General features: G+C 37.9%; 1 protein-coding gene across 1 annotated transcript in view; it reads left to right on the top strand.

Moving 5' to 3' along the window:
• LOC126092185 (low-density lipoprotein receptor-related protein 1) overlaps positions 1 to 13,181 on the top strand; it is a 772,271-nt gene that overhangs the window by 733,561 nt on the left and 25,529 nt on the right. Inside the window, exon 72 of the mRNA XM_049907661.1 lies at positions 5,486 to 5,705. Coding sequence (XP_049763618.1) covers positions 5,486 to 5,705 — 220 coding nt within the window. The remainder of the gene's footprint in view (positions 1 to 5,485; positions 5,706 to 13,181) is intronic.

Raw genomic sequence — 13,181 nt, 5'->3', positions numbered from 1 at the left:
TGTTGTTTTGGTCATGGCAACTTATGTTTATGGGCTAGTAGTGAGATGCATAGCTTATCATTAATTTGTGTAGCTTTTTGAACATGAGCGAAATTTAATTTAATTATTAATCACCTTTTAGAGAATACACTACATACTTACAATCTGTTTTCTTGTTCTGCCACCATGGACTTAAAAGTGTGTCTATGTCAATATAGCTTTTAGACATTCGCTTAAGGTGACAGCGAGTTCGGAAATAACATCGAAAGACCCACTAGTGAGTTTAAAGTGAGTATACAGAGCTTGTTTCTAATCTCTAGTAGTACCAGTCATCAGATGAAGCTGCTGACTGCAGGTAACCACTGTGAAGCAGGTCTAGTGAGTTTTGCCTCTCACAGTAGTGACTGAATGTTGAAATGACACTGCTGTGGTATTTTCCAATTCAGCAGCCAACTTTCCATGCTCACAACCCTTCTTGCTGTAACATGACAATGTGTGCTCTCACTAAGTTTGAAAGAACCCTACGAGGCTGGCTAGCAGACAGAACAGTGTACAGAAAGTGGAGCATCCCTTCACCATTCAGTCAGTATCCTCTGCCAAATCACACTGAAAAAAAAAAAATGATTGTATAACATTGATGGCCAGGAGGCCCCTTCCGGAGGAGTTCAGCCACCGAGTTGCAAGTCTTATTGCAGATGACGCCACATTGGGCAACTTACATGTCAGTGATGATGATGATGAGGATGAGGCTAGCACAACACCCAGTCTACGAGCGGAGAAAATCTCCAACCTGACTGGGAATCAAACCCAGGCCTGCTGCATGGTAGGTAAGTATGTTACCACTCAGCTAAGCAGGCGGTCACTGCACTGAGAAATCATGTTTACTATACAGTCCAGTCACATTAGTGTGACCACCACCTATGCTCAACATCAACTTGCAACGACCACAGGGGACATATAAAGCAAGTGGTGAGGATGCAGAAAACAGTGTAGCCATTGTTGTAATGTGGAAACAGAGTGATTGTAAATAGAGTGACTTATCTGACATCCAAAAGGGGATGATCATTGGTTTAGGGCCTAGGGTGGAGACATTTCTGAAATGTCTACGTTTAAAAATCATCCACGTGCCACTGTGGTTAAAATATACTGTGCGTGATAAATGGTACTATCTGAAACCAATGCTGAGGCAATGCTAGTGCATCACGGGCCATGGATGAAAGACATGAATGATGGCATGGATATGTACATGGGCGAATGGCATCTACCAGTAGGACAGTGCAACATGTCACACAGCTCACAGCGAATATGCATGGTTCAAAGAGCACCAGGATGAGTTTACCATACTTCCAAAACCACCAAATGCCCCTTATTTAAACCCAGTTGAGAATCTGTGATACTACCTCAATAGGGCTGTTTCTGCCATGGGTCCTCAGCCGAGAAAAATTGCACAGCTGGCCACAGCACTGGAATCAGCATGGCTCCACAGTATGTTCCAGAACATCATTGACTCTGTTCCTGCATGCCCACGCTGCAAAAGGTGGTTATTCAAGCTTTCGGCAAGTCATCATCTTAATGTCCCTGGACAGTGTGTTATCTCCATTACACAAGTGGCTGTACATAGCAGTTTCCTGTGGCCAAAAGAATATTTATAAGTTTATGATTAAAAATAAAGAAAAAGGCTATAGTAATCTTGAGGATAGTCCAAAACTTTTTTTTGAGCAGTTGAGAATTCCAGGGCATTGATACTGAAATATAGGCTATCTTAATACAGAAGATGAGAGATAACAAGTGGTAGGAAATCATGGTACCAGTAGAAGCAGATGTTACAATGGAGGGACTTGTTTCGTGTGGCCTACCACAAATTTCTCAACAGCATGCAGCACACCCTGACAGCCACCCATCCAAGTACTGGCCACTGTTGACAGTACGTAACTTCAGTCCTCTGACGGGAACCAATGTACCTACCTCAGCATGGCTATTATCAAGTAATTATAAAATGTGTGGAAGTGAAGGTGTGGAATAAAGCTGAGAAGTGGAGAGAGAGAGAGGAAATTAGGAGCAGGTAGATGTTGATAGCCAGCTGTTTGTTTGGGACCCTGTTCCCGTCCTAAAAATCTGTAACTGGAGGTATTGTGACTGGGGTCCACATAAATCAGCTGGCAAGATGTATTAGCCAGGTAGCTTCTGTTATATCTACATCTACATCTACATCCATACTCCGCAAGCCACCTGACGGTGTGTGGCGGAGGGTACCTTCAGTACCTCTATCGGTTCTCACTTCTATTCCAGTCTCCTATTGTTCGTGGAAAGAAGGATTGTCGGTATGCCTCTGTGTGGGCTCTACTCTCTCTGATTTTATACTCATGGTCTCTTCGCGAGATATACGTAGGAGGGAGCAATATACTGCTTGACTCTTCGGTGAAGGTATGTTCTCGAAACTTTGACAAAAGCCCGTACTGAGCTACTGAGCGTCTCTCCTGCAGAGTCTTCCACTGGAGTTTATCTATCATCTCCGTAACGCTTTCGCGATTACTAAATGATGCTGTAACGAAGCGCGCTGCTCTCCGTTGGATCTTCTCTATGTCTTGTATCAACCCTATCTGGTACGGATCCCACACTGCTGAGCAGTATTCAAGCAGTGGGCGAACAAGCGTACTGTAACCTACTTCCTTTGTTTTCGGATTGCATTTCCTTAGGATTCTTCCAATGGATCTCAGTCTGGCATCTGCTTTACCGACAATCAACTTTATATGATCATTCCATTTTAAATCACTCCTAATGTGTACTCCCAGATAATTTATGGTATTAACTGCTTCCAGTTGCTGACCTGCTATTTTGTAGCTAAATGATAAAGGATCTATCTTTCTGTGTATTCGCAGCACATTACACTTGTCTACATTGAGATTCAATTGCCATTCCCTGCACCATGCGTCAATTCGCTGCAGATCCTGCTGCATTTCAGTACAATTTTCCATTGTTACAACCTCTCGATACACCACAGCATCATCTGCAAAAAGCCTCAGTGAACTTCCGATGTCATCCACCAGGTCATTTATGTATATTGTGAATAGCAACGGTCCTATGACACTCCCCTGCGGCACACCTGAAATCACTCTTACTTCGGAAGACTTCTCTCCATTGAGAATGACATGCTGCGTCCTGTTATCTAGGAACTCCTCAATCCAATCACACAATTGGTCTGATAGTCCATATGCACAAGACAATGCCCAGCAACAAGGTATTAAATCTGCTATTGTGTTATCATCCTGTGTAGCAGCCATCAGCTTTTCTGACAGCCTGCGCGAGATTCAAGGATTATCATTGATGCTGACAAGGAATTTCCTTTTGCTGGAGGACTGGAACAGATTTTGTTGTCCCTCACAACAATAGTTAATGATCTGCTTGCCACATAATTGGTGGGCTAGGTTTCAGAGAACTGCTTTAACAGATGGGAGAGAGGTGTGGTGACCACATATTCTTACAATACTACTGTTCAGTGAACCTTAGGTTTAGGATGGAGTTGCTTTTGGTCAGCAGCAGTGTGCTGGTGTGCCCTTTGAGACAAATGTGCTACAATTGTTTATAAGTTTAGTTGTGTGCAGACAGACTGCCCATAGCAATTAATTATAATTAAGATTTTGATGGAATAGAATGTAAAAAAAATATCCACATCATAAGAATCTGCAAAACTCTTGTAGTTTCCTTATTATAAAGGGAAACAACCAGTCGCAGTTTGCACATCATCTGTCAAAAGATTCAAATTTTACTACCTTTATATTTTGGCAAAATCAAGACTGATGTCTAAGTTAAAACAAATTTCATTGGATGCACAATTTATAGGGACAGCACTTCATCATTCGCATTGTTAAAATCCCTGTCCCACCTCGCTTTCTGTGACAACACTCCTTCTGATTTTGAGTATAGAAACATGCTTTCCAACATGTTCATGGCATTTGCCATCCATCCAGACTTCACTTTTAGTGCTGGTCTTGTAGGTATATGCCATTACCTTTATAAAGTATGTGTTTTTTCAGAAGTTATAACTTTTTTTTTAAAATCTGTAGTTGGATTTCCAAAATATTGTTATTCTTTTTGTACATCCTTCTGTGAACACACCAATCTTGGTATTTGTAGTGTTGAAACTAGACACAGAGATGAAATATCAGTTCAATAATATTTATTGAAGAAAATAAATTGAAAAATAATAGTTATATTCAAATACATAAGTAAGCAGATGATATTTTTATTTAAATTACTTTCATGTGCAATTTACATGACAAGCAAACATATAAAACACAAGATCATAATGAAATTCAACATTCATAGTGCAGTATAGTGGCCACATATGCTAGTTAATGTCTATGAAGTAACAACAACAAACATTTACAGTAATTACAAATTTTCACACCTATGTTGGTTGCTGCTGACACCTTGCAGTCACAGTAGAAACTATGCTGTCTGTAGACCCCCACAGAAATTTGCAGGAGATGTAAATATACACTTGACTTGCAAATGTAATATTAATTTCTCATTTTCTTTAACAGTTTGTAATATTAAGTCAGCCACACATTAAAGTTCAGTTTCTTTTCCATTGCCATCAGCTTCTGCCTTGTCTGTGATAATTCCTTATGAAATTCTTTCCATTATTTATTTTCATCACACATGTCCCTTTCTCCTCACTTCCCAGTGTTTTGTCTTTTTTAAATTTCTTTCCACTTTTCTACCAAATGAAATCGAGCAACAACTAGTTTGAAGCAACTCCTCTACAGTTTTGTATGTGTTAGTCTCCATTTTTCAGTTTCATAATTGAACAGATCTATTAGTATGGTTCAGCCACTGTTCAGACTATATAGCTGTATTTGTCCATAGTGATACTTAAAAAGTAAAAGTTAAAATAGCAATCAGAAGGACTTGTTCAAAATTTGTCAAACAGGCAATGAAGGAAATTGAAATCCCAAGCCTAAAATATTCATGATTGCTGAACTGTGCACTGTAAATATTATACTAACATGATCAAACTAAGATACAAATGTTTACCATCACTACAGTAGGAAAGTATCTCTGATACTTTTGCTGCAGTGTGAGCTATTTTCAAAAGCACTTAAGACACTTTCTCCAATATTTTGAAACTGAATTCCTGTGATATTGAACCACTTGGAAATCACCCTATTTTAGCTAAAACACAGAGTCACTGTAAAATATTTTATACATCAAAATAGTGAATGTAATAAAAAGGATGTTCCCAGTCCTTTGAAACAGAACAAAAATGTAAAAATTAGATTCCCTATAAATCTGCCTCCTTTGCGTAAATTTAACTGAAAAATGTCTTAAGCAAGTAATATTGTAACTTATAGACGTACATCCATTATATCTAATGGAGAAAATAACTTGGAGGAAAATGTCAGTGTCATCAATTTTATAATATTTTAAATATTAAGAGCCCAATCTGTGAATGGTGTGTAATATCAAATTTTATTTATTTATTTATTTATTATGTTTTTCCCAGGGGTATGCCGTGCTTATGCAAAGGAAAGTGTCTGTGAATGCAAGCCAGGGTACACAGGGCGGCGATGTGAAAAAGCTGTATGCGACTGCAATTGCTCACCTGGTGAAGAAAACTGCGTATGCCCCCCAGAATGTGAATTCAACACAGTATCACAGTGTACTTCCAGTACATGTGCCAATGGTGGAACATGTTCTGTTGTGAATGATCGCACTGTGTGTCGGTTTGTATTTTACACTTATTTTACAGTTCACAGTTAATTATGAGTTTCATTTTAGAGCTTTCGATTATATCTTCAGATAATAAATAATTATCAGACATGTGCAGAGTAGTTACATATGATCTTGATATAGTTAATAACAGCATGAAAAGAATAGGTTGCTACTCACCACCTAGAGGAGGTATTGCTTCATGGACAGACACTATGAAAAACAGTGCCAGAAATAGAAAAAACACACACACACACACACATTCACACAAGTGACACCCACATGGACACAGCCTTCTATGGGTACTAAGGTGATGTGTGTGACTTGTGTGAATGCGTGTGTATTTTCTTCTTCTGATGAAGGGCGTAGTCTTGAAGGTAAAAATTTCTAGTGCTCATTTTCATTGTACCTGTTGTATTGTCCCCTGGTAATTTGATAAATATTGAATAAAATTTAGTGCAAATTGTTGTGCTGAAAAAGGGTGTTTTAAAGTGATAGTAATATCACAGAACATCGAAAGTAATGTCAGCGAAACCTTCTCTTTTTTATGTGTTAACTTTTGTTCATTCTGATTTGCTGCTGCTCTCGAGAAAGACAGAGATCATCGCTGTACTAGCATATCTGACTAAGTGATGGAATTATCATCTTGTTGAAGCTGTATGTATTAGGTGAATGTGTTCAAATAATACATCAACTGTTAATTTCAAGCTTTCATGGTGTCCTTTACCTTCATTTCCCTCCTGTGATATTGAATTGAATAATAAGAATTTTTATAGCTTTGCAAAGCTCTGCCATTAAAGCATCGTTGGTTAGTGGCCATCAGCTGCTATTACACCAGAACAGCTTAACTTCAAATATTACAAGCTTCGCCCAATAAATAAAGCTGGAGAGTTTGTCTTATTTGAGAGAGAAAGTTAGACTGATCATTTTTTGACAAACAGACTATTAACTGAAATAGTTGCTGTGATAAGAATACATAATGCTCTGATCTGCTAAGTCTTGCTACAAAATAAATTTGTAAAATAATCTCTGAACAAACCATGTGATAAACTAATGGATTACTGAACCATCTGAAAACATAAAGTAGTATTTTCAGTCAAAGGTCAGCATATGTTCCCTATAAATTTGTTTGGTTACGTAGATATGTTGTAATGTTGGCTTCTTCCGTAGCACGAAAGTTTATGCCGGGCAAAGCATAGTGCTTATTATGCACTGTGCTTAATAGTGTTGGGCACTCAACTTGCAAATAGTGTCACACATATTAACAACTTGAAAGAATTTTTGTTGCCTTTGTAATGAATGATTATTATTCTTGGCTGTTGTTAACCACCTATTGCTATGAATACTTTCATGTTAGTGTTGATGCAACTAATATTATCATGCCGAAGAGTGGCTGTGTGCGTGAAATCAAATAGCCTTGCAGAATTGGCTGTTTGTCGTCATCAATAAGGAGAAGTGGGAAGTAGTCAGTACACTGTCTGCAACTCAGTGCCTCCTCTGTGAGATGAGTAGCAGTCTATCCTTTCCCACGATGTTGTTATTCCTTCCTGGACTTTGCTCTGCATGATAGAGGTAAAACTTTTATTGAATTTATGGTGTAGCCAAATGTGTAACTAAAAGACTCTAGCAAATCTGCAATTTTGGTCACTTGAATTTCTCAGAAGCATTAAGCTTTGAACTTTGCTTACTCAAAAGAAAGTGCAGTAGCTCTCATGGCATTGCATTAAGCAATCAATTCGTAGAATGTGAGCCCACGTGTTTTGTTTTATTTTTTCCCAGTCTCTGCATTTACACTCGTACTCTAAAACCCAGTGTATGACTTGTGATAGTCAGAACATGGTGTACTAGTATTATTTTTGTCCCTACCCATTCAATTTACAGATAATTGACTGGAATAGTGGCTGTTAATACTCACCCCTAATTTCTTTTATTTCACTGGCATTATCATTATAAAAGATGTATTACAGGCAGTATTATTTTTCTAACTGCTCTTGAAATGGCTGCTTATAGTGACCCTTTCAATGACACAACATTTGTTTTTTTACACTGACATCTGCCACTGAAGTTTATGGAGCATTTTTGTTATTCTCTTGCAGTGACTAAAAAACTCCATGATAAAATGTACATCTTTTCTGATTTTTCTCATTAAGTCACCTTTGTCAGGATTCTGAATGAATAATACTGTTTTAGTGTTCTTCCTGTGAATGTCAACATATCCCTTTCCAGAAAATCAGATTTGTGTAGTTGTTTCACCTTAAAATGTCCTCAGTGAGTGCTCCTAAACCTCACTAGCTTTGACAGTCTAGTGACTGAACATTGATAGTGTAATTAAACAAGAACTTTGTTCAGGCAACAATTTCCAGTCATCATGTGCATGTTCAGATTGAAAGGAGTTATAAAGTAGTGATTTTAACAAACTAAAACTATTTGTTACTTATCAGAAGTAATTTGCGCAGGGACCCATCTGATTGTGAATGGTTTGTAACTGTCATATCAAACTATCTGGAACTGCAAGTCAGCACATGAGCATGGCTGTTTTTTACTGTCATGTATGCTCCCCTCTGTGAAAATAAACACACAGTGTGGATTTTGTTACTATGAGGAGTGATTAGAAACTAAAGTTACAAAGCCTGCAGCAAAATGTGTATTTTTAATTTCGTACAACCAATACAGCCAACTGATAGTACACACAATGAGTTCTTTTTCAACATTATCTCCATGTTGGTTTAGGCGCTTGTTTATTCATGTGATAAATTGTGAATGTATCCTCCTGGTAAAAATCCTGTCCTTATGTGTTCAGCCATGTTGTGAAATGCTTCACATCCTCATCTGAAACAAAGTGCTGCCCCCCTAGTTGCTTGTTCAAGTAAGGACAAAAATGAAATATGCTTGGGGCGAGATACAAGCTGTAGGGAAGGTGGTCAGCGATGTCCCAGTGAAGATGCTTCAACAGTGTGGTAGTCTCCTTGGCCATGCATTGACATGAAGGAAGATGATATCATCTTGAAAAATCCTGTCCACTTCCTCCTGATTGCTTCATGAAATTGTGTCAAGGTTTTTCAGTATTGCTCACTGTCTTTCCTCTTTCCAAAAACTCCATGAGTTTGACATATGTGCTGTCCCAAAATGTTGAGGCCATCATCTTCCTGACAGGTGGCATCACCTTACACTTCTTTGTCATAGGAGAGAAGGGGTGTTTTCACTCTACTGACAACTGCTTACTGCTGGGAGTGTAGTGGTAAATCCATGTTTTGTCAGTTGTGACAATGCAGTTCGAAAAACTGTGCCCTTCTGTGCAGAACTGTTGGAAATTTGCAGACGTGCCCCCTTGTACTTCTGCTTGTGTTGGTTGGACAGTTTCCTTGGAACCTGTCAGGAATGATCTTTCCAATACTGCAGAAGATTGTGAACAATGACATGAACACTTCCAGACAAAATTCTAGCATCATATCCCATAATGTGATCCACCTGGCACCCTCGATCAGCTACTCCTGTGATCTGTGTTCACATCTGTTGATGCCATGCTGGATTGACAACTGCGATCCTTGTTGATGACATTTTCTCTACCGGCCAAAATCTTCAAGATGTCATTCTGCAACATGCTTACAAGACATTAGTCTCTTTATAATCCTCTACCAGCTGCCAGAGAATTTCCGCTGCTGTTACATGCTTCACCCACAAAAATCGAATAACTGAGCAGAGAAACTGAACTGGCAGCCTCTTGGAGATGACGTAAACTATTTCAAGCAAGACTATTTATAAACTTTCAAGATTTGGCTTTAAATTATGACTCTAGGAATTTTCTACAGCCCCCTACATATCTATCCCATAAGAATCATGAGAACAGGATTAGATTAATTACAGCATGACCAGAGACATTTAAAGAGTCATCCTTCCTGCAACTCTTCACTTGAATGGAATGGGGAGAACCATAATAACTGGTACAGCAACAGGATGTACCCTCTGCCATACACTTCATAGCAGTTTGCAAAATATATATGTGGATGTAGATTTCATTGCGAGACCAGTTTTCCAAATTGGTCGCCATATGTGTTTACCTACAACTAGCACTGTAGGTGGTGGGTGACTGAAAGAACTCTGCACAGTTGCCCACCTCATGCATCAGAATTTCTGCACATTACTGATGTCCCTGTGACAGATGAAGCTCCAGGTATATCAGCCATGTCACCCTAGGTTTTGATCACCCCTTGTACATTATTTGTTGAGTAAGAATGTTTTTAGACTACAAATGTACTTTTTCAAAACACGAGTTTCTTTTTCTTTCATCTATACATTTTTAGTCTTCTGAGTAGCAGTTTATGTTGGCCATACATTATTTCTTATTGGTGTCATTTATATCATGAATATACAGGATGCCATTCTGTGGTAAATTATATATTGGCAACATGTTATGTTTTATTGTCATAACATCTTTCTCTGAGGCACTTTGTATGAATATCTGTTTTAATACTTTCTTTTTTAATATTTTGATATATTTTACTGTTGCTGAAGCTTCTTAGTATACACTAACAAATGAATGAAGAAATGTTAGCTAACATACCCTGTGAGAGCTATCTTCCTTCTACTGTTCACCTGTAAGCAAAAGAAGCAAAACAGATGCTAATGGACCCCTATAGAGATACCAGAAATGTAATAAGGTGACTGGTAAATTTCAGCTTGATGTTAAAAAGGAATAGATGTGTTAGCTAATGTCTTCTCAGCAAAAACTAAAGTTTTATCTATGTGCTGTCTGTGGGTGTCACCTGACTGTTAGTTGTGTGCGAGTATTTGCTTCATGTGCCAGTTTGTCTTGCCCTCCATGTTATGCAATACTAAAAAAATTAAGAGTTTAAATCATTAATTTTAAACAAATATGGATTGCGAGCATAGTTTCTCCTGTCATCATCATTGTAAAAAATCTTCACAATCTTCTTGCTCGTGAAATCAGACTAAAAGCTTGGGCTTTTGTCAGTAACCTCCATTGTCTTCATCAGGACATCTGACTGTCATAATTTTTACCATGGTGGCCTTGTAACAACCTGTTTTCCCATGAATGTCACTTTAGTCTCTCAACTATCCAGCCATCCAGATTTAGGTTTTTCCACAATTTCCATACATTGCTCCTAGAAAATGCCAGGATAGTTCCTTTGAAAGGGCACCACAGTTTCCCTTTTCAGTTCTTGAAACATCCTGAGCTTATGCCCCATCTCTAATGACCTAATTGTCAATGAACCTTAAACCCTGATCTTCCTTTCCTTTAGTTCCTCAACCTCCTCTGAGATCCTGGCCATTGTCCAAGTTGAAGGCATTGTAGCATTTTCTGATCTCTATGGTCTCTTTGGCAACAGTCCCAGTAGATTGATATATGAGAGTAACTTGATTCACTAAACATAATTACATGATTGTGAAGCAGTGTTCAACAGTAACTAATTTTTTAAATTAAATCTGTATTTTTAATGCACTATTTGTGTTCTTTGCAGCATTTGACAATTACACAAATTGTTGAGCAATATAGTTATATTCACACTGAAAATATATGTTTTACCTCAGAACCCAAGGAGCTGTAGCTCTGTGTTTGAACTTATTTGAAAACACATTATTCTAGTCTGGATGGTGGAAGCTCTGCTTAGTGAGATATATGTCAGTGTTGTCGGCCAATGGTTTACTGAGTAACTGAGCCATGTGCCCATTAATGAATCTAAAAATGGCAGATTTCCTTTTATGTCCATCTCAACATTGAACTGGATGTTAAAGTGCATATTATTCGTGTTATCAAAAAACTGGTGAAGATCTTTGACATTATGTGGCCAGTTCATAAATGTATCATTGTCATAACAATAGAATGGTTATGGGCAAAATGGAGCTAAATTTAAGGTATGCTCCTTATGATACTATATGAAGGAGTTTGCAAGAGTTGGAGAAACTGGAGAAGCAGTGACCGTATCATTAGTCATATCATTAAATATTCCACCCTGTAAAAAGTAGGTGATCATCAAAGTCTGATGAAAACAACTTTATAGTCTGAGGAGGGAAATAGTCTGCCTAGAAGTTCCTTCAAGAAGGAGTTTAACAGAAAGAGAGATCAAATTGATGCTGACCATAATGGAACTCCTTTTTATAGATTTAAGCAAGCCTTGCAGCTTGGGAGGTCTAGGAGTTCAGGCTGTAAGTTTCTTCGCAAAATTCCCTGATAGGCCAGAGTTTTTCAAAAACTTTAATGCCTCTTACTGTACGATAGATTAGGATCATGTTTTAGACATCTGTACGTATTTTTCTCCAACAGAAATGCCACTGTGCTATAATTGCAACATTAAGTATAACTATGGCATATCCCTTGTTAGCCAGCAGCACAATTTATTTGCAGCACAATTTATTTCCTGAGTGTGAAATATTTGCTCTATTGCTGATAAATATTTGTTCAGTTAATTAGTACTTTTAAATTGCATCATTGTTTTTCCTATATCCACTGCTTACTTAATGTTCTTAAATGATGGTATCTGGTATGCACAATGTGCTGTCAGCAACAGGAATGCCTACAATGTTTGTCCAGGACGTCAGCCATTTTATGAGCAGAGTCTAGAACTTGTTGCTGTTTTTGGAGTCTCTCTGCCTTCACAGAAAAAAACTAACATTTTGCATCATCACAATACAGCTAGTCATAACGCAGATCATTGAGTGACACAACTGATTAATTTCTTTCACTGAAGTAACAAGTAACAATACCAATACAGTGTTACCTCCTCAGAAATATACTTTTTCCACACTGATAGATGTCTGCATTGTCTTGATGTCATTTAAAATTTGGTAGGAGTGGGGTGAGAGGAGGGGGGGATGCCTATCTCAGATGTAAATACTACAGAACTAGACCTGGTTTGAAAAGTTTGACTGATGCAAGAGATAAGTTGTAATTACAATAGCTTACCCAAGACTGATGAGCAGTAACAATACTTGCTAAATCTTATATGCCTATTGAGCCATTCCTGTCTTTGAGAGATTAACTGATGGCAGAAACTGCATGACATAATGGTATTTAGAGTAGGAAAGAAAATTTAACAATAAAAGAAGAGTCCTCTGCAAAGTCTTAGGTCAATAATTATCTTCTCAAATTCCTCATTTATAAATGTGATAGTCTGTATTAATAATGGGGACAAAACTCTTTAAAAATGAATGTAGCTGCTGTGCCATTGAGACCAAGAAATATAGTAGCAGATGTTATCTAAAGAGCTAAAAAAGTGATATCCATGGATAGCAAGGAATTTGATGGTTCTTAATAGTATCAATATAGTGATAGAGGAAAGTAAAATAGATAGACAGACAAAGAGAGAGAGAGAGAGAGAGAGAGAGAGAGAGGCTGCCTCTTATTCACCTTCAGATGGTACAATTCATAATATTGCTGATGAAAGCAATGTAACTAGAAAATAATACTCCCAGCTTTCAGAACAGCTTCAGAGATGAAAGAAGGATTAGTTAGGTAGGTTGGAAAAATGGTT

Source organism: Schistocerca cancellata, chromosome 7 (assembly GCF_023864275.1).
Source record: "Schistocerca cancellata isolate TAMUIC-IGC-003103 chromosome 7, iqSchCanc2.1, whole genome shotgun sequence".
In the NCBI taxonomy this organism is placed as follows: Eukaryota; Metazoa; Arthropoda; class Insecta; order Orthoptera; family Acrididae; genus Schistocerca; species Schistocerca cancellata.
Note: the sequence above shows the minus strand (reverse complement) of the source record. Positions and strands in the feature narration are given on the sequence as shown.